This window comes from Muntiacus reevesi, chromosome 3 (genome assembly GCF_963930625.1).
Source record: "Muntiacus reevesi chromosome 3, mMunRee1.1, whole genome shotgun sequence".
NCBI classification, from domain to species: domain Eukaryota; kingdom Metazoa; phylum Chordata; class Mammalia; order Artiodactyla; family Cervidae; genus Muntiacus; species Muntiacus reevesi.
In genome coordinates, this window is record NC_089251.1 from 86654288 (window position 1) to 86677279 (window position 22992).

Here is a 22992-nt window from a genome sequence, read left to right on the forward strand (position 1 = left end):
GTGAACATTGGGGTGCACGTGTCTCTTTCAGATCTAGTTTCCTCGGTGTGTATGCCCAGAAGTGGGATTGCTGGGTCATATGGCAGTTCTATGTCCAGTTTCTTAAGAAATCTCCACACTGTTCTCCATAGTGGCTGTACTAGTTTACATTCCCACCAACAGTGTAAGAGGGTTCCCTTTTCTCCACACCCTCTCCAGCATTTATTGCTTGTAGACTTTTGGATAGCAGCCATCCTGACTGGCGTGTAATGGTACCTCATTGTGGTTTTGATTTGCATTTCTCTGATAATGAGTGATGTTGAGCATCTTTTCATGTGTTTGTTAGCCATCTGTATGTCTTCTTTGGAGAAATGTCTGTTTAGTTCTTTGGCCCATTTTTTGATTGCAGACCCAAGAATTTTTAAGTGGGGACATTTGGGATGACTCAGATAACAGAAAACTTCCAAACTCTATGGAGTTTCCTATGCCAGCAGATGCAATCCTCCTCTGTCTGATAAGACAGGTGCCACCTGTCTTACTTACCTGCTTAAGGACAATGTAACAACTATACCTCAGGGAGTTACCTTGCAAGAGCATGCCAGTTTCCCTAATACCTAGCACCACCCCGCCCCCCCCCCCCCGCCACTGTCACTAAACTTATAGATATATACACAAAAAGAACTGCAAGATTTTGTTACTTTCTAGAGAGAAAACCTTGAGACCATGGGGAAAAGATTCTAAGGGGGCTAGATCATAGACAAAGAGGATTGTAATTTTAAATCAGCTGAACTTAGATACTCATCAGAAGATTTTGGTTGACAGTGCTTGAGTAGCTGGGGATGGTTCCAAACTATTTGCTCAACTGTTTGACTAAAATCTAGACACAAACATGACCAAAAGTAAAGCTGAGATGCCAAAATGCCTTGGTATAATTTGAAGAAAGAATACAACAACTCAGAAGAAAAGGTTATTGTTAATTTATCATTTGTGACCTGTTCACCCACCCTACCTGTGTCCCCATGAAGGTCAAGGGGTTACTTCTTTCACTCTGACTTGGAGAAATACACTGTACATGAAAGTACCAGCATTTTGAAAAGTGCTATAGTAGATGTCCAGTGTAAACTAAGGGTGAAGCTGAGAGGTTCTTCTGTTGAAATGAGTTTCCTGATTTCAATGGTAATGATTAAAAGTCAAGGTAGTAGACACTTACTCATAGCACTGAACCTCTAGGTGAAAGATGACCATTTTTCTTCGTAACAGGCAAAGCCAGAATGGTAGATAGAATGGTCAGACTAGCATGGATCAAAGATGATGACCAACTGATCATGACAGTTTTGAACCAAATTAGCCAACTGAGGACAAACTTGATCTTTCTAAGACTTGAAAAAAAAAAAAAATTTAGGTTTGGAAACCAGATGTCTGACCTGAATAACCCGCTAAAACACTGACCTTCACCCAATTCCTATCCCTGAGTCACTTCACACACTCAGAGTCTTTTATAAACATACAAATAAATAATAAGTAAGCCACCCAATACTAGTGAGAAAGGACCCTGTGGTAATGTAATAAGTATCTACCATAATTCTTCACACTTAGCCTTCCCCAAAAGGTAATTATAATCATTGACCAGGTAACTGTATCCTGAGGAAAAAGAAATACCTACTCTTTTCAGGGCTGACTAGCTCTGAGCTACACTAAGCCCTGAGGACTCAGACTGTCGCCATGTTGACTTAGTAGTTTACGGGAGTTGGTCCATCCCCTATAGGCCTAGGAAGTTCTGAACCCATCCAGCAGTTACTGCTTGAATACAGAGGTGAAATTACCTACATTCAGCAAGCAGCAGAGCCCACGGTGAGGGCTACTTTGGAAAAAGGGCCAAGTGAAAGCCTTTGAAGTTGCTTCTTCTCACTAAAAGAGAAACTCCAAACATATATATATACCTATGTAAACTACAGAAGTGTGTGCCACTACCAAAAACTTGAGAAATGCTGCAAAGTGTGTGTGTCTGCCTGTGATTTAAACTGAGGACACAGACGGGTCCTGGGAAATGTCACAGATTATTACAAATAAAACGTAATGGTGCTCTAATTACAGCTACTGTTCCATTTCACTGGAGCAAATCATCACAGCCCCTGACATATGCCAAGCAGGGACTGATAACAGCAAACATGCTTTTCTCTACCCCAAAACCAGACAACATCAAACGCGGTGGGCTTGAAGTAGCACAGAAAGAAGTGGACTTTCCCTATCTCTCCTCAGAATTACATGGACTTATAGTGTGATTCAGTCTGCGTGGACCTTGACTGTCTCACCATTCCATTAGACCTTAACAGTCTTGATGACATCATGCTAATAAAACACAAGAAACTAAAAAACTATGAGCCAATGTCAACCAAAAACCAACTGGAAATTACGCACACTTAACACTGTAACTTGTTATTAGGAAAATTTTCAGTTTGTAAAAATTTATTTGATATGTTCCCTATAAGGAACTCATCTATTAAAAAAAGGTATGTAAAATAAATGTTTGTATGTTTTTATTATTTCTAGTTATTTTTGCTCTTACATCCTCTCAGAAAGCTTCACTATCTGAACCTCTTTTGAAGAAGCTATAGTTTTCCCTCAAATCAGAAATTCTTCATTACCTATGTAACATAACCTCTAAAATACTCTGGCCCTGGCAGTCCAGTAAATTTGATCCCTTGTTGGGGAACTAAGATCCTACATGCCAAGAAGTGTAGTCAAAAAAAGATAAATAAATACAATACAATGCAATACTCTGGACCTATTAGAATTTGGCACTTTCGACATAAGCAAACTTTCAAGTAAAAGGGTCAAACCATTGCACAATCATATGTACTGGATTATGCTATGTACTTGCTTAATCTGGGAACTATGTTTCCTGAAGTCTCTTTTCCTTCTGATTTCATGTTAGAGTTGGTGAGAAGGGAAACTTGCTAAGGATTTGAATGGCAGAAGTAAAGCAACAAACATCCTTTACTCCTGGGAGGTTGTCAAGGATAAGTGTGTGTCAGCTGCTCAGTTGTGTCCGACTCTTTGCGACCCCAAGGACTGTAGCCTGCCGGGCTCCTGCTGTCCATGGAATTATCCAGGCAAGAATACTGGAGTGAGTTGCCATTCCCTTTTCCAGGGGATCTTCCTGACCCAGGGACTGAACCCAGGTCTCCAGCACTGCAGGGAGATTCTTAACCATCTGAGCCACCAGGGAAGGCCCTTGTCATGGTTAAATATGACATCAAACAAGATGCAGAGATGTCCTGCAGATCCCAGCTTGACTATGTGTCCTTCTTGGCTTTCCACTTGCTGGCCATGCCAACCAAGAGTAACCCTGGGCACACCACTAGACACTTTACTGGGGACCACAGAGCATTGCTATACAGATCCAACAGCTTTCCACAGATCTCTGCACAAGTTCCTGATGCATCCTCCCATTTCAATGGTTAGACATTCCTGGCTTCTCAGATCTCCCCGTAAGCTCTGACTTACTTGTGCCAATGCATAACTGGATGGTAAGTGATTCTTTCCCTGATCCTCTTACTCCCTCATTTACACCTTCACTTCCCTTCCCACAATCATGTGAGAAGAACCTAATTCTTTTAGCAAACCTCTTATTCCCCAAAATACTCAAAGTGGCTCTGCTTTCATAATCAAAAACTCAATATTATATGATCTTTTTATTCAGTTTTTTCTTTAAAGTGCCTTAAGTGTCCTTCCATCTGATAGTGATTCACAGATTAGTTTTATTCAGCACGTTATTAAATGTATTATCTCACTTAATCTCTATAATAATTCTGAGAGGTAGATAATAACATCCGCATTTTTAAGACAAAGAAATGCAAGTTTAGACTCCTGATCAACTGGTAAGCCTCAAACCAAAAGATAATAGTTGAAAAACAGGACCTTGATTTTAGGTTCAATACTTTTCCTATTTCACATCAGCAAAAATGGTGGTGTAAGGACCCCTAAAAATTCCTTTCACCCAAAAAGCAGTAAGAAAACTGACAAAATGTTAGAATCAACTTTTTCAGAACTCTGGAAATTAATCAAAGATTTGAAATAATCCAGAAAGTGTTTATGCAAGAAAATGATCAAGTCTTATTAAGGAAAGCAAGCTTTCTGTCATTTTAATATGTACCATTCCTATTCCCTCTTCTCCAGCTCTGCACTGGCCTTGAAAACGAACATGTTATCATGGTGAACATTAACAGCCAAGCAGCCACCAGAAGGAACAAAATGGATCTGGAGCTCCTATGAAGTCTCATTCTCAGAAAACAGTCTAGTGGTTACCTGGAAGAGCCCACTTGCAAAGCTGTCTTTATTTAACCTAACTCTGAACTTGTCCAGTGACAAAACTTTGTCAAAGACAATTAGAAACAATTGATTAATCTTGCAGCTGCCTGAGGTGGTAAATAACACCTGGGGCAAACAATAGGCTAATCAAAACACTTAAAAGGAAAACAAGGGAATGAGGTATACACAAGGGCTTTGAAAAACTCCAACATATTGGTGGGAATCTAGAAGTCCATGCATGTGTGGGGCTATGCACATGCTCAGAAAACATGAGAAGGCCTATGCTCTCACTTCAGGATGACCTTGAGGCTTTGCACAAGCAGGTAATGAATGCTAAAGCAGAGGTGTCAACTGCCTAAGTGTTGAAAGCATGCCCCAACACACAGACACCCCCACAAATAAAAAGGAAGACAACACATCATGTTAACAGTAACCAAAAAGAGAGCTGGAGTGACTACACTAAGACAAAATACAACTAAGACAAAACTTGTTACTAGAACTAAGAAAGGCATGTTTTCATGATAAATATTCACTCCATCAAGAAGATATGATAGTTACAATTCTATATTCACCTAACAACAGAGACCCAAATTACATGAAGCAAAAATGGACAGATCTGAAGGGGAAAAAAATATCTGGAGACTTCAGTATTCAACTTTCAATAATGAATAGAACAATTATACAGAAAATAGAAATAGAAGACGTGAACAATGCTATAAGCCAACTAGACCCACCAGACACGTAAAGAAAACTCTGTCCAGTAACAGTAGAATACACATTTTCAAGTGCACAGAGAACATTCTCCAGGAAATATACTATGTGTTAAGTCACAAAACAAGTCTCAATAAATCTGAAAGTGTTGTTGTTCAGTCACTCAGTTGTATCCGACTCTGCGACCCCATGGACTGCAGTACACCAGGATTCCCTGTCCTTCACCATCTCCAGGAATTCACTCAAACTTGTGTTCATTGAGTCAGTGATGCCTTCCAACCATCTCATCCTCTGTCATCCCCTTCTCCTCCTGCCGTCAATCATTCCCAGCATCAGGGTCTTTTCCAATGAGTCTGCTCTTTGCATCAAGGGCCAAGTATTGGAGCTTCAGCTTCAACATCAGTCCTTCCAATGAATATTCAGGATTGATCTCCTTTAGGACTGACTGGTTTGATCTCCTTGCAGTCCAAGGGACTCTCAAGAGTCTTCTCCAACACCACAGTTTAACAGCATCATTCTTTGGCACTCAGCCTTCTTTATGGTCCAACTCTCACATCCGTACACGACTAATGGAAAAACCATAGCTTTGACAAGATGGACATTTGCTGGCAAAGTAATGTCTCTGATTTTTAATACTGTCTAGGTTTGTCATAGCTCTTCTTCCGAGGAGTGAGCATCTTTTAATTTCATGACTGCAGTCACCATCGGTAGTGATTCTGGAGCCCAAGAAAATAAAGTCTGTCACTGTTTCCATTGTTTCCCCATCTATTTGCTATGAAGCGATGGGATCAGACGTCATGATCTTAGTTTTTTGAATGTTGAGTTTTATGCCAACCTTTTCACTCTGCTCTTTCAACTTCATCAAGCTCTTTAATTTCTCTTCACTTTCTGCCATAAGGGTGGTGTCATCTGCATATCTAAGGTTACTGATATTTCTCCCAGCTACCACTTCATCCAGCCTGGCATTTCACACAATGTACTCGGATATAGGTCTGTATAGTCAAAGCTACGGTTTTTCCAGTAGTCACGTATGGACATGAGAGTTGGACCATAAAGAAGGCTGTGTGCTGAAGAACTGATGCTTTTGAACTATGGTGTTGGCGAAGACTCTTGAGAGTCCCTTGGACTGCAAGGAGACCAAACCAGTCAGTCCTAAAGGAAATCAACCCTGAATACTCATTGGAAGGACTGATGCTAAAGTAGAAGCTCCAGTCTTTTGGCCACCTGATATGAAGAGCCAACTCACTGGAAAAGACCTTGATGCTGGGAAAGAGAAAGCAGGAGAAGGGGATGACAGAGGATGAGGTGGTTGGATGGCATCACAGACTCAAGTGACATGAGTCTGAATAACCTCTGAGATATGGTGAAGGACAGGGAAGCCTGGTGTGCTACAGTCCATGGGGTGGCAAAGAGTTGGACATGACTGAACAACAACAACTCTGCATGTAAGTTATACAAGCAGGATGACAATATACAGTCTTGACATAAACCTTGTGTGCAACCAGGACCCAGGGAAAGGAGCCGTGACCTCCACAAAAGACTGAGCCAGACACGCCTTTGAGTGTTTGAGTGTCTCATGCAAAGGCATGGGTCATCCGTGGCCTGCTGCTGGGACGGGGGCTCTAGCAGCAGCAGGCCTGGGTGGTGCGGCACGTGGAATAAGTTCTCCTGGAGGAAGTCACCGGTAGCCCCACAGTACAGCCTCCAGCCACGTGACTCACAAACTGGAGAACAATTATACCAAAGCAGTCCTCACACTGTTGCGGAAGTTCTAGGCCCCACAACAGATTTCCCAACCCGGGGATTCAGCAAAGGGACTGAGAACCCCCAGGGAATTTGACTTTGAAGGTCAGTGGGATTTGACTACAGAACTTCCACAGGACTGGGAAACAGAGACTCTTGGGGGGCACAAACAAAGCCTTGTGTGCACCAGGACCCAGGAGAGAGCAGCACTGACCCCACAGGAGACTTGAGCCAGGCTTGCCGGTGAGTGGTCGGGAGTCTCTGGCGGAGGCGTGGATCGACAGTGGCCTGCCATGGGGTCAGGGGCACTGACTGCAGCAGTGCTGGGAGGTGTGGCGTCCTGGCCTAAGTCCTTTTGGAGGAGGTCACCAATACGCCAAACTACAGGCAGGGAACACAGCCCCACCCATCAGCAGAAAATTGGAATTAAGATTTACTGAGAATGGCCTTGCCCACTAGAGCAAGACCCAGTTTTCCCCACAGCCAGTCCTTTCCATCAGGAAGCTTCCACAATCCTCTTATCCTCATCCATCAGAGGTAAGACAGAACGAAAACCACAATCTGAAAGTGTAGAAGTCATACAAAGTATATTCTCCAACTACAGTGTGATGAAATTAGAAATCATAACAAACAAATTGGAGAAATTCACAAATATGTGAAAATTAAACGACAGACTATCAAGTAAACAATAAGTCAAAAAAGAAATCACAGGGAAATTGAAAACATTTTGAGATAAATGTAAACAAAAATACAGTATGCCAAAACTTATGGAATGCAGTAAAAGTGGTTCTTAGAGGAAAGTTTATAATTATAAATGTCTATTATTAATAACAAATAATATTAATTCTGGGTATTTTATCTACTGGAAGATGGGTCTGGAGGGCCAGAGTGGGGCAGTTTCCTACAGAAGTTAAGAAACACTAAAGCAGTGACTTAGCTTTGTCTAAATTTGCTTGTTTTTTCCTCACATTCCTATCCCATAGTTTGTTTGTGCATGCTAAGTAGCTTCATTCATGTCTGACTCGTTGTGACCCTACGGACCATAGCCCGCCAGGCTCCTCTGTCCATTGGATTCTCCAGGCAAGAATACTGGAGTGGGTTGCTATGCCCTCCTCTAAGGGATCTTCCTGATTCAGAGACTGAACCCACATCTCTTGTGTCTCCTGCACTGGCAGATGGGTTCTTTACCACTAGCGCCACCTGGGAAGCCCTCCTAACCCAGGGATTGAACCCAGGTCTCCCGCATTGAGGGCAGATTCTTTACTATCTAAGCCACCAGGGAAGCCCAAGTTAGTTGTTCAGTTGTATCCGATTCTTTGTGACCCCATGGACTGTAGCCCCCCACGGTCTTCTGTCCATGGGATTTCCCAAGCAAAAATACTGGAGTGGGTTGCCATTTCCTACTCCAGGGGATCTTCCTGACCCAGGGATTGAATCCTGATCTCCTGCATTACAGGCAGATTCTTTACTGTCTGAACCATCAGGGAAGACACACAGTTTCTTCAGATATGTCAACTATTTCTCCCTAAGACTTTATACCTCTTGGTCCTGCCAACAAACCTAGCTTCCTCAAGGGCAATGCTTGCAGGCAATATATTTCCTTTCTTCAATTAGTCACATTGCATTCTCCAGTCTTCCCACTTTCTCCAAAATGCTCTATTTTCTCTTCCCTCCTCATTTACCCAGTCAATTTATATAATTAATTACCAAATAAAGAACAACAAATATGTGCCCAGTGAACATAAATAAAGCACAAGGGCTTCTGATATCACTTCTGCAATATTGAAATGTGGGTGGGAAGAAATTTCCACAGAATGTGAAAAACTTTGGTATTTCTGGCTATGGGTTGCTACTTCCCTACTGGAAAACACAGATGTATGTTCTTACATGACATAAGAAATTTGTCATCTTAACATCTATTAAAATACTATTATTTTATTAATAATAAATTATTAATAATTATTATTATTAATATAATTAATATAATAATATAAAAATTATTGTTAATAATTTTATTAATATCTATTAAAATAGGATAAAAATACATTCCCAAACCTTCAAAGGCATACTTCAAATGGCTACAACGAACCTGGGGTGCCTATAGGAACCTGCAAATCTGAAGCCCATTCCCTTACCCACACATACATATGAATCTTACATATCTATTTTATTTTGTAATTCCACACACTATTAATAATTATTAATCTTAATATAACTTTATAGCAATGACTATACACAGTGAATCTCAGCATAAAATAAAGTCAACCAAGATTATTAATTATGGCTAGAATAATATGTTCCTTACTTTATCAGGAAAACCTGTGGTGTTTAAAGCAAGGGTTACACAAAAAGATGCCCAGAAATTCTTGCCAATTATTGAGAATGAATAAAGTAGGCAGGCAATTGAACATAAAAAGGAACAAGCCACTCCTTGACTCTAGCCAGTTAGCACAATTATGTGGGAATTTGGCCCAATGTTTCCACATCATTTGATTTTTTTAAAAGAAGCCAAGAAATCGAGATTTTTAGATGATATCACCTGAATGTGCTTACTCTGATTTTTTTTTTCAAAGCATTATGCAAGTCGCACAAAATACCTCTTGCAACTTCAGATTTAGAAAATTAAACACCCACCCTACACTGGACAGCACTTGCTCTTTTTCCTGCTCGGCATCGATTCTCTGATCTGATGATTACAGAATTACTCTTCCCTGAACAGAAACCATTCCATGTTGTACAGAGGCAGGGCCTATCAGAGGCCAGGTCACAAGCCTCGGGCTGTTCAGAACTTTTCTGTGAGAACGATGGAATTGACTTGAGTCCACCAGGGTTACTAACCTTGAGCCTTCAGGGGCGTTCTTGGCTGACTCTTGGAGAAATGACACCATCTCAGCCCCTGGATATGACTATCATTATTAGTCAACTACAAGTTTCAGCTGCATGAACTTATAAATACCTTTTTTTGCCTAAGCTAGTATATGTTGGTTCTCTTACAACCAAAACCATCCTAACATGTCCCTAGAAAAATCTGTTGCATAATTCATTCTATAGACTTACAACTACAAGAAGATCTGTGAGAACGTAGGTGCCTTTAGTCAGAAAGACAGTTCAAATGCCAGTTCTACTACTTACTAAAGGCATGACCATGAGTAAGCTCACTAATATGTTGAGAGCTTGTTTTTCATTTGTACATGACCTTCAAGAATTACATATGAAATGTACCTAGGATTTTGTTAGGCACACAGTAAGCCCTAAACTAATGTTTGTGCTCCTTCTTAATCCCTCCACTGGAAAACCAGATTGAAAAGCAAGAAGCTTGAAGTTTCACTACTAGGAAGAAAGAAAGAAACTTGAAACAGCTTCTAGCAGCATTAAAATTTTCTGTAAACAATCATACTAGTTAACTGTGCACAGTTTCTCCACAGAGAGAAGAATTGCTGTTGTTAAACTGTCAAATAGGTGTTCATGTAACCGAGGCCAATGGGGCTGGAGGAAGTGAGGTCGAAGGGAAAAAATGCTGATGCTACCAGGGTAAAAAGCTGAATTCTTCCACATAAGGCTGATTTCAACCAGACATCAGGTTTTTGTTTTTTTTATTATACAAACCTAGTGGAATACTGCTTTACAGAAGGACAGCAAAGGGAGAAATATTTTGCTGGTCAAACAGAATTTGGAATCTACATATGTCTACAGTATCAGACTATAAGCTCCTTAAAGGTAATTTTTTTTGGGGGGGCATCTTGGAATACCACTGCCCAGCACATAGTAGGTGCTCTATAAAGTATTGAATGAATTCAACTGAAACTAACAGTGAAATCCCAAAGGCTTCAGATTCTACAAAGAAACATAAAAGATTCTTCCTACTGAAAACAAAGTGAGAACACCTTAAGGATGGCTGGCTGACATCAATACTGAGGGTGACTAAATTAGGACTGATATAACAAGTCAGTCCAAGCAGAGAGATTATACAGCAGAATCTGAACTTCATAAGCCCTTCTCACCAAAGTGATCACAACTAAGAAGTTACTCTCAGGAATTCTCTGGTGGTTCAGTGGTTGAGAATCTGCCCTGCAATGTAGGGGACATGGGTTCAATCCTTTGTCCAGAAACTAAGATCCCACATGCTACAGAGCAACTAAGCCCATGAGCTACAACTACTGAGCCCTCAAGCCACAACTAGAGAGTTTGTGCCACATAATGCAACGACGATGATTGATGACACAACTAAGATCTGATGCAGCCAGATACATATATAAACATTCAAAAAAAGAGAGAAGTGACTCCCAGGACTAAAAACATCAAAGAGCAAAACTGACAGCCTGAGTTCCCTACCCTGGTAATGTAACTTCTGACCAAACAGTCCAATGTTGAGAAGTAGCTGAGAACTTCAGATAAATACAAGCAAAAAAGTTAATATATAAAAGTGAAATATATGCCACACTTATTTACATTTATGATGGTGTATTTTTCCACAAGCTGTTATATGGGATATTCAAGGTTTGAGGGCGGGCCCCTACCCTAAGCACACTAGGACTCCGGGAAGCACCCTGTTAGACAAGGCCCTAGATTAGGCATAAAGAATACGGGTGACAGCAAGGATCTCATTCAGATATGAAGGAGAAATCAAAAGAGCTTTACAGACAAGCAAAAGCTGGGAGAATTCAGCACCACCAAGCCAACTCTTCAACAAATGCTAAAGGATCTTCTCCAGACAGGAAACACAGAAAACGTGTATAAACTCAAACCCAAAACAGCAAAGTAAATGGCAATGGGATCATACTTATCAATAATTACCGTAAATGTAAATGGGTTGAATGCCCCAACCAAAAGACAAAGACTGGCTGAATGGATACAAAAACAAGGCCCCTATATATGCTGTCTACAAGAGACCCACCTCAAAACAAGGGACACATACAGACTGAAAATGAAGGGCTGGAAAAAGATATTTCATGCAAATGGAGACCAAAAGAAAGCAGGAGTAGCAATACTCATATCAGATAAAATAGACTTTGAAATAAAGGCTGTGAAAAGAGACAAAGAAGGACACTACACAATGATAAAAGGATCAATCCAAGAAGAAGGTGTAACAATTATAAACATATATGCACCCAACATAGGAGCACTGCAATATGTAAGGCAAATGCTAACAAGTATGAAAGGGGAAATTAACAGTAACACAATAATAGTGGGAGACTTTAATACCCCACTCACACTTATGGACAGATCAACTAAACAGAAAATTAGCAAGGAAATAAAAACTTTAAATGATACAATGGACCAGCTAGACCTAATTGTTATCTACAGGACATTTCACCCCAATACAATGAATTTTACCTTTTTCTCAAGTGCACACAGAACCCTCTTCAGGATAGATCACATCCTGGGCCATAAATCTAGCCTTGGTAAATTAAAAAAAACTGAAATCACTCCAAGCATCTTTTCTGATCACAATGCAGTGAGAGTAGATGTCAACTACAGGAAAAAAACTATAAAAATACAAATATATGAAGGCTAAACAACACGCTTCTGAATAAACAACAAATCACAGAAGAAAAAAAAAAGTCAAAATATGCATAGAAATGAATGAAGATGAAAACACAACAACCCAAAACCTATGGGATTCAGTAAAAGCAGTGCTAAGGGGAAGGTTCATAGCAATGCAAGCTTACCTCAAGAAACAAGAGAAAAATCAAATAAATAACCTAACTCTACATCTAAAGCAACTAGAAAAAGAAGAAATGAAGAACCCCAGGGGTAGTAGAAGGAAAGAAATCATAAAAATTAGGGCAGAAATAAATGAAAAAGAAACAAAGGTGGCCATAGCAAAAATCAACAAAGCTTAAAAGCTGGTTCTTTGGGAAGATAAATAAAATAGACAAACCATTAATCAGACTCATCAATAAAAAAAGGGAAAAGAATCAAATCAATAGAATTAGAAATGAAAATGGAGAAATCACAACAGACAACACAGAAATACAAAGGATCAGAAGAGACTACTATCAGCAACTATATGTCAATATAGTTTGGAAGAAATGGACAAATTCTTAGAAAAGTATAACTTTCCAAACTGAACCAGGAAGAAATAGAAAATCTTAACAGACCTATCACAAGTACGGAAATCAAAACTCTGCAGAAAACAGGCACAGAAGGAACATACCTCAACATAATAAAAGCTATATATGATAAACCCACAACAAACATTATCCTCAATGGTGAAAAATTGAAAGTATTTCCCCTTAAATCAGGAACAAGACAAGGGTGCCCACTCTCACTCCTACTATTCAACATACTTTTGGAAGTTTTAGCCACAGCAATCATAGAAGAAAAAGAAATAAAAGGAATCCAGATTGGAAAAGAAGAAGTAAAACTCTCACTGTGTGCAGATGACATGATCCTCTACAGAGACAACCCTAAAGACTCCACGAGAAAATTACTAGAGCTAATCAATGAATATAGTAAAGTTGCAGGATATAAAATTAACACACAGAAATTCCTTGCATTCCTATACACTAACAATGAGAAGACAGAAATTAAGGAAACAATTCCATTCACCACTGCAACAAAAAGAATAAAATACTTAGGAATAAATCTACCTAAAGAAACAAAAGACCTATATATAGAAAACTATAAAACACTGATGAAAGAAATCAAAGAGGACACAAACAGACAGAGAAATATACTGTGTTCATGGATCAGAAGAATCAATATAGTGAAAATGAGTATACTACCCAAAGCAATCTATAGATTCAATGCAATCCCTATCAAGCTACCAACGGTATTTCTCAGAGAACTAGAACAAATAATTTCACAATTTGTATGGAAATACAAAAAACCTCGAATAGCCAAAGTGATCTTGAGAAAGAAGAATGGAACTAGAGGAATCAACCTGCCTGACTTCAGACTATACTACAAAGCTGCAGTCATTAAGACAGTATGGTACTGGCACAAAGACAGAAACATAGATCAATGGAACAGAATAGAAAGCCCAGAGATAAATCCACAAGCCTATGGACACCTTATCTTTGACAAAGGAGGCAAGGATATACAATGGAAAAAAGACAACCTCTTTAACAAGTGGTGCTGGGAAAATTGGTCAACCACTTGTAAGAGAATGAAACTAGAACACTTTCTAAAACCATACACAAAAATAAACTCAAAATGGATTAAAGATCTAAAAGTAAGAGCAAAAACTAAAAAATTCCTAAAGGAAAACATAAGTAAAACACTCTCTGACATAAATCACAGCAGGATCCTCTATGGCCCACCTCCCAGAGTAATGGAAATAAAAGCAAAAATAAACAAATGGAACCTAATTAAACTTAAAAGCTTTTGCACAATGAAGGAAACTATAAGTAAGGTGAAAAGAGCCTTTAGAATGGGAGAAAATAGTAGCAAATGAAGCAAGTGACAAAGAATTAATCTCAAAAACATTACAAGCAGCTCATGCAGCTCAATTCCAGAAAAATAAGTGACCCAATCAAAAAATGGGCCAAAGAACTAAACAGACATTTCTCCAAAGAAGACATACAGATGGCTAACAAACACATGAAAAGATGCTTAACATCACTCATTATCAGAGAAATGCAAATCAAAACCACAATGAGGTACCATCTCATTGCAGTCAGAATGGCTGCTATCCAAAAGTCTATAAACAATAAATGCTGGAGAGGGTGTGGAGAAAAGGGAACCCTCTTACACTGTTGGTGGGAATACAAACTAGTACAGCCACTATGGAGAACACTGTGGAGATTCCTTAAAAAACTGGAAATAGAACTGCCATATGACCCAGAAATCCCACTGCTGGGCATACACACCGAGGAAACTAGATCTGAAAGAGACACATGTACCCCAATGTTCACCACAGCACCATTTACAATAGGCAGGACATGGAAGCAACCTAGATGCCCATCAGCAGACGAATGGATAAGAAAACTGTGGTACATATACACCATGGAATATTGCTCAACCATTATAAAGAGTGCATTTGAATCAGCTCTAATCAGGTGGATGAAACTGGAGTCAATCATATAGAGTGAAGTAAGTGTGAAAGAAAAGCACCAATACAGTATGCTAATGCATATATACGGAATTTAGAAAGATGGTAACAATGACCCTACATGCAAGACATCAAAAGAGACACAGATGTAAAGAACAGTCTTTTGGATTCTGTGGGAGAAGGCGAGGGTGGGATAATTTGAGAGAATAGCATTGAAACATGTATATCATCATATGTGAAACAGATCGCCAGCCTAGGTTCGATGCATGAGACAGGGTGCTCAGGGCTGGTGCACTGGGATGACCCTGATGGATGGGATCGGTTCAGGATGGGGAACACATATATACCCATGGCTGATTCATGTCAATGTATGGCAAAAACCACTACAATATTGTAAAGTAATTAGCCTCCAATTAAAATAAATAAATTAATTTAAAAAAAGAATATGCGTGAAAGTTCAGTTCAGTCTCTGACAAAAAGAGAAAACCTTTCAAGAAAATTATCCATACTTGAGTTAGAAGGAATTATCCAAACAAACTACCCTTCTTGGCTGTGATTTTTGCCTTGATTCTGTGAATAAGCGGAAGGAATTAAAAACTCTAACACGTGATAAGAGTGGCCCTCATCTGACACTGCATCTGGTCAGTGTATTGGCAGGGGTACTGGGAAACCAGCAACTCCAGGAAGCTCTTCTGACAAAACAGCCAAGGTGGGGAAATGAGCTCTAGACCCAGAGATGGTACTAATCATAACAAGTGCCTCTGAGGACAGAAATGACAGAATTAGGCTTAATGACTAGAAGTCTGCTCCAAAGGGACCAAACAAACAAACAAAAAAAGGCAGGCTAAGAATATAAGGACATACTACTAGTCAGATCTGGCCACCTGATAATAGCTTCAGGTTTTTAAAAATGTACTTGTGTTGTGTGTGTTGTGCTCAAACAACCCTGGGCATAGTCTAACTCAGTCTTTTCTCTGAAGCACAAAGCAAAATGACTTCTAATTTTTACTACAGTAGAGGCTGGTTCTCAAGAAAAGGGAGCTGGACCTCTGAAAAGGAGCTCCACTGCCCGTGACGCAGGGAATAAGGATGACAAGGCAGGACTAAAAGAGCACCATGGAACCTTGGACTCTTATGGCTTCCCACACAATCCTTCTAGCAGAAAGGCACTTCCTCCCTAGCCTGCACTCTTATTCTGTGAGTGGCAACTGAGAAGTGAAAATTACAAGACACTTCAACTCACTTCAGTCGCTTGCTCCCCTCTTCTCTGGGGTAATGCCCAGTTATACTCACTCACTGACAGCCAACTGTTCACTAATTGCTCTGGATGTTTAAGTGTGTGACTGCACCACAGTCTGGCTTGATTCTTCAAAGGAGAGCTGCCAACATAAATATCCCAGGTCCAAGATACAACAGAATAATTAAAAACAGGTCTTGTTATCTGATTAGCTGATCAACTCCTATTCATATCACCAAGTGATAATTTCAGTGAGTGTTCTGTTTTCCTCATTCAAGTGAACACAACAGGTTTTAACTTATAAATTGACCATCAAATTTTAAAGGATTAACAACAAGGATGGGGGTGGGTAGGTGTTGGGGAAGGAGTATGGGCTTTAGAGGAAAGGCAGGTCTGAGCTTGGATTCCAAAATCTGCCACTTACTGAGGCTAGTAAGTAAAATGGCAAAAAAACAACTCATACTTTGTAGGTTGTTACAAATATTGAATGACAAGGACAAAATAATTCTATAAGGGATGTAGTACATAAGAGAAAACTGCATTACATAATAACAGCATGCTCACAGTACCTTAGCATCTATGGAGCAAAAATAAAAGTTCTTCTATTTCTAGTCCTTAAAATTAAGAGGTCAAAACGAGACCAGAGAGATCTCACAATAAGTTTTTGGAGAGAGACTATACAGCGGGGCTTGGAGAAGTTTCTTTCACCACATGTAGGGTCCATAAAGAGTGACCACGTGAAGATCTGCTTCAAGGCAATAACTATTCTATGAACACCTACTAATCCTTCATTCAGCAAATATAAGTGAGTGCCCCCAAGGTGCCAGGCCTATGATATAAATAAAATAAACACAAGTCTGGTTCTTAAACTGCTTATAGTCGAGCAGGTGAGCTAAGTCAATACAAGGGACGATGAGAGTAGTGCTGGGTATTCAAGGTGCACTCAGGAGAACATCACCAGATCTCCGAGGGAGATTTCAGGGAAAGCTCCTTGGAGGAAGAAATCACCAAGAATTCTGAGGAATAAGGAGTTAGCTGATGGAGAACAAGTTCCAGACAGACAACAGCATGTGTGAAGGTTCTGAGGTCAAACAATGCTGCAAAATCAACAATTCCAAGTAGTTCAGCCCTGCCAGAACTCTGGACACAACCTGGGTGAGTGAGTACAAAGGGGGGACAAGGCAGAGGTGATAGAGGAGGGACACAAGCGTCAGCAACATCAATAGGAGTCATATCATGAAGTGAAGATCATTCCAGTAAGAGCTCTGAGTTAATTCTAAGAACACAGCCAAGTTCCTACAGTCAGAATGACATGATTAGATCACGTCATTTAGGATCATGCCTTTTAGGAAGCTTGCTCTGATTGCAGTGTGAGAAAACAACACGTGGGAACTCTCTTAAATCACATAAAGAAACTACCTTAGAAGAAAAAAAAAAACAAACACTAAATGTCAAAAAAAAAAAAATCTCAGCTGTTTTAGAAATAAAAGATTTGCTTGGCAAGTTAAAGGGGAAAAATTTTAAAGTCTAATGGCCACAATCATCTGCTAATATAGCATAATAAAAGATAAGGCTATGCAGCTTAGGTAAGCCTTCTTTCCTAAGAAACAAGAGAAAATACTAGAGGTTCCAACCTAAATCTCTCCACCTCCTTCCACACTGCCTTCTCCAGGCAACTTAACACCCATTCAGTCTTTCTCTTTTCATTTATAGACTCAATTTGCTCAACAAAATAAAAATTCTATTATAGAAAAGTTTGGAGAAACTGCATTAGGTCTGCCAGATAGCTTTACAAAATTAAATGCTAACAGATGAGAACCAGTTCTGACCCCAAGGTCAAGTAAAATTAATCTTTGCTATTTTGCCCACGGTCATCAAATAACAAGAATTTCTGTAGGTAGTTTCTAAATTAGAGAGTCTGAGATCTTAATAGTGGGGTGCAAACATGAGCACCAGAGCACAATAATTAAGACTTAGATACTTTTCTGAATTTGCCTTTTAAAAACAAATTATCCAAGTAATTGGCCTCCAACTAATAAAATTAAAAAAAAAAAAAAAAATTATCCATTAAGCACTAAAGGCAAAGATGAAAATTTTACAAACTTCCAGTTAATTCTAAATGTGATGACAACTGCTGGTATGCAATTGAATATTAAAAGAATCTCAGCTGTTTTAGAAATAAAACATTTGGTTCCAGCTTGAAACAGAACTTTTTCGGGTCTATAATTAAACTGATTTGCAAATACAGCATGAAAAAAAGGTAAGGGGTCTTTTATATGGCAAATAAAAAACTAAAATCAATCTTTAAAATCAAGATTTTGAAAGATGTTTGGCTGTAACTCACAAAAGACTTGAGACAAAGTTAATAACTGTACATTCCTAAAAATTAAAATACACACGTTTTATAGTGATGTAAAACACAGGAATTTATCATTACTCTAAGACATTTCGTACAAGGTTTACATGCATATTTAAAAAATGATAATACCGCTACTAATTTGGGGAACTTAGTCAAATACATTCTCAGAAAGGAATGGACTCATTTTTTATTCTCCAGTAAGGCCATCTCTACTTTCCATACTTACTAAAAATAACTAAATAAATTTAATATAGCAAAGTGTGCTTTTGGGTATTTGGGATTCACCAACTTCTTAATTCCTTCAAAATTTTCCATATTTTTATATACAGTTATTACTTATTTGTTCACTGACCAATGGGAAGAATGATGCAATGGGAACTACATCAATGATATCTTGGGAGTCAAGAAATAATTCACCTCCTTGTTAAACAAAAATCCGAATACTAATTGTATGCCAGTCAAAGGGCACTAAACAAACACTTAAGTCCGTGAAGAAACATGATACTGTATTTCATCAAATTTGAGATGCCATCAATTTTAAGACTCTTAACTAATAAAGAAAAAATGTTTTCAATTACATTATGACATAATGCCTTGGATGAATCACATCAGCTTCTCATTGCTTTGATATTTTTAAATCTACTCAGAAAAATTTGGCAATTTTTCCTGCCTTCAATACACTGCTTGATATAATAAACAGCAATTTTTTTTCCTTTTACGAATCTTAGTATGAAACACAGCTTCATCTACATTGGGGTGTCCTCCTTTCATGGCTCCCATAAAGCATTTAGTTGCTGTTCTTAAAGAAAAGTAAGTGGAATTGTGATTATTTTACCAATGGCACATGTTTACTTCACTAATGTTAAATTCACCTCTCTCCACTCTGTTTCGGTCCTTTACCACTTCTGTTTCAATGCCAAATCATAATGGAATCTTTTTAAAGATATTTTAAATGGCAATTAAATCCAACATATGTAGAGCTGACACTGTATGTCACTCAATTGAAATGATGATACTAAATATAGCTACAACTAAAACTTGTACAAGTACAAGCAGTTTCAACCTGGCCAAATGGCCACCTGACAGCAAAAGACAGATACCATCAAGCAGCAGATACAACCCAAATTCAAAGATATTAAAATGCGAAAAAAAAAATATATGAGTCTCAGAATCAGTAATAGCAGCAAATACTCACAGAGTACAAGGAAAGAGCACCATTCTATGTACTTTTCATAGTTATGTCACGAAAATCTGTTGGGTAGGTAGATTATGTGCCTCCAGATGAGGAAGCTGAGGCTTGGGGTGGGGGCGCTGAGTAATTTGCCCCAATATCACAAAGTTAGCATGTGCCGAGGCTAGCTTTTGAATCCACAGTCTGGGCTATGCTTTTAAACACTATGTCATGTGGTCAATTAAGCTATTAATCAATAACTAGCTCTGTGACCTAACCTGAATCATTAGAGACTCCTTTCCTTATCTGGAAAAGGAAGGAACTGGAATGGATGATTATGGAGTCCCTTCCCAGGATGAAAATATTGTAATTCTATAATCTTTTTAATAAAATGTTATCTCCATGGTAGCCTATATCTCCTTAACCCTATAAAATTCAAAGACTTTCACCACCATTACTGACTAGCGAAAAGAACCTAACTTTTACTATAATTTTAAAATTTACACACTTAGGAAAGGTATTAAGAAACAGATGTACATGTACCACTATTTCTTTTTCAGGATGACAGCAAAGGCTGACTATAGATACAAATGATCCAGTTTGTGGGTTTTACTCTGCCTGTGTACCATACTTATGATAGAAATTTACCATTTAAAATTTTAGTCCAAAATTAACAAATGATTTCAATGTGTCCATTTTATTTTTTTTTTATTTTTTATTTTTTGTCAACGTGTCCATTTTAATAGATATACACAGTGCACAGTCCTTTAAAAATTCTGTTCATTCATGAGGGAAAAACAATAGATTAATAACAGATGCAAATATTGCAACATTTTCTCTCTTGACCCAATTTAAAGGATGGAATTAAATATGCACTACACACTTGACAACTCTTTTGCCCCAAGATGGGGGGTGGGGTAGGGGCTGTCATAGCCTTCGGATCTTCTACAGGTCAAGCTGCCCTCCCTCCTAGGTAACCTTGCTTCTGACCCGCAGCCTCTGATCATCAGGCAACCTAGTGATGCTTAAAATATTTCCTAATAGTTCACTTTGAAGTTGTCTACAGAAGGAGAGTTAATAAAGGAAAGAGAGGAAAATGTGCAATGTCTTTAAAGCTTTCATTATTTATTCATAAACATCAAACACTGTATCAGTTTTGGGCCTTGCTTTTTTCCTTTATAATACACATGCAGACATAAAATAATCTGCCCCAATGGAAATCAGAGAAAACATTAAACAGATTTCTGATGAAAAAAGGAATATAAGCAAACTGTTGGCAAAAGTGGCTTAAAAAACAAAACAGGTAAGATGATTGCTCAGAGATGAAAGGGTCTGGCCAGAGCATAAAGTTTCACTAGTACATACCTTCCCATGCTGCCCAGATCTTTCATAGCAAATGACAACATCTTCCCACATTTCTAGCTTCTCAAATATCTGAAGGGCTGAACTGGTACATCCCAACTCAAAGAGTAAACCTGCAAGTTGGCGCTAGAAAAATCAAATTAAAATAATGAACAATCCTTCACACATTTTCACACACAGATTCCTGTTCCATTTGTAGGTATATCTAATTTGCCATTTTAAGCATCTGCTTATTGCAAAAAATGCCTAATATCTATAATTCAACCTCTGCTGAAAAAACATATATGTTTCCTACATGTTGAAAAACATACTGGAACTGTTCAAAATATACAATATGTCAATTTTCCCCAAGAATTCAGAACTTAACAGGCAAAATCTGCACTTCTTTATTATCTAGAGAGTCTATACATGACAATCTCTGTGGTAAAGCTGAGATCCAGTAAGTCAATTTTTAAAACTCTGTTAAAGTGGCCCTTATCAGAAAGACAAATATAAATGTTGCTGAGGATGTGAAGAAAAGAGAACTCTTGTGCTGGCGGACTGTCAATTTGTGCAGCCAATATAGAACACAATATGAAGGTTCCTCAAGAAACTGAAAACAGAGCTACCATATGATCTAGTAATTCTACTTCTGGATATATAACTGAGGAAAATGAAAACACTAATTTATTTTAATAAGTACATTCTAAAAAACTTAGCTACCTAGTTTCCCAGTATTTGGCAGATAAAATGGGACAAATTGTGATAAAGTGAGTGAAGATTAAGTATATTCAAAAATAAAAATAGTGTATTTTATAAGTGTATTCTATTCCTGAAGGAAAAGAAAAACATTAAAAAGGTTTAAAAAATAGGTAAAACTCATGAGTAAGGTATGTTTGTAAAATTCAATACATATTTAAGAGCTAAGAAGCTAACAGACATGGAACATGCAGAACTAACAAACTCAGTAAGTAAAATGAAACTATAAAATTTCATTTTATAATGAAAATTACATTTTTATATATATTAAAATATATTTTAGATAATGTATTATAATATATATAATTAATATATTATATTACATATAAAATATATATTATAAAAATATATATCTATTATATATTATAAAAATATAAACATAAAAATAAATAAAAGTAATGGCTCAATTCTTCTGTATCCCATGAAATATAGGAGAATTTGGCTATTTTAGAATATGTGATTGGACATTTTCAAAAACTGAACATCACATGTGGGAGCTGGAATAAATCTTAATGCTCATATAGTAAGGAATTCAATCTTTCTAATAGTGACAAAGTTATGGCATCTAAGCTGATATGGCTAACTAGGAGTAAAGACTCATATGTTTTATAATAAACTGTGTTGTTATTTCCTGATCTTTAAAAATAACATATAAAGATATGCTTACTCCCTATAATGAAATAAAACTGATTCAATTTCTTAATGAAAGAGGATGTTTATGTAACTGCTCAAAGATCCCAAATTCACAGTTTCCTAAGCAGATAAAATAAACACTGAGCCTATTTGAACAGTATTTACTTTTTCTAATGTTTCTGTTCAGAAAGTAACAGCTACACCCTCAACAGACATGTTTTGTCATAATAATAGCTCAGAGTTTGATTTGTTTCTACACCACAAACCACATAGAACAAAGACAAAGCACTTAACAAATTTCACAGATCAGGGTTAAAAACATGCCAAAAAGTTCCAAGTGTTAACACCTTTCTGATGAAGAATCTATCCTTTTGAGATGATATGAAAAAATTTTTCTGCCTGTCTTATTGAGATGTCTTCAATAGATGAAGTGAATCCCAATGTATAATAGACCCTCTCGTTTACCCTGAGCTTACGAATATACTAATATTCTACTCTAAGAATCAATCTTATGAAGATTCTGAGTCACTGAATTGTGGGTTGGCATTTATAATTCTAAGTCACTACCTATGTGCACAATCCACAAGAGATGACAGGAGGCTGGTTAAAATGACAATGGTTACTAAACCATCGAGAAATTTCTGGCTGGCATTATTTGACTCCTCTTAGCTTCTCTGTGCCATAGCTTTCACATTTGTAATTCGGCATTATTTCACAAAATTGTTGCAATAAAATAAGATAATGTGTGTGAA

The 22992-nt window shown here is 38.0% G+C and overlaps 1 protein-coding gene across 1 annotated transcript in view; it reads right to left on the minus strand.

Annotated features, from left to right (window-relative positions):
• TTC27 (tetratricopeptide repeat domain 27) overlaps positions 1–22992 on the minus strand; it is a 160449-nt gene that overhangs the window by 58444 nt on the left and 79013 nt on the right. Inside the window, exon 12 of the mRNA XM_065929457.1 lies at positions 20873–20995. Coding sequence (XP_065785529.1) covers positions 20873–20995 — 123 coding nt within the window. The remainder of the gene's footprint in view (positions 1–20872; positions 20996–22992) is intronic.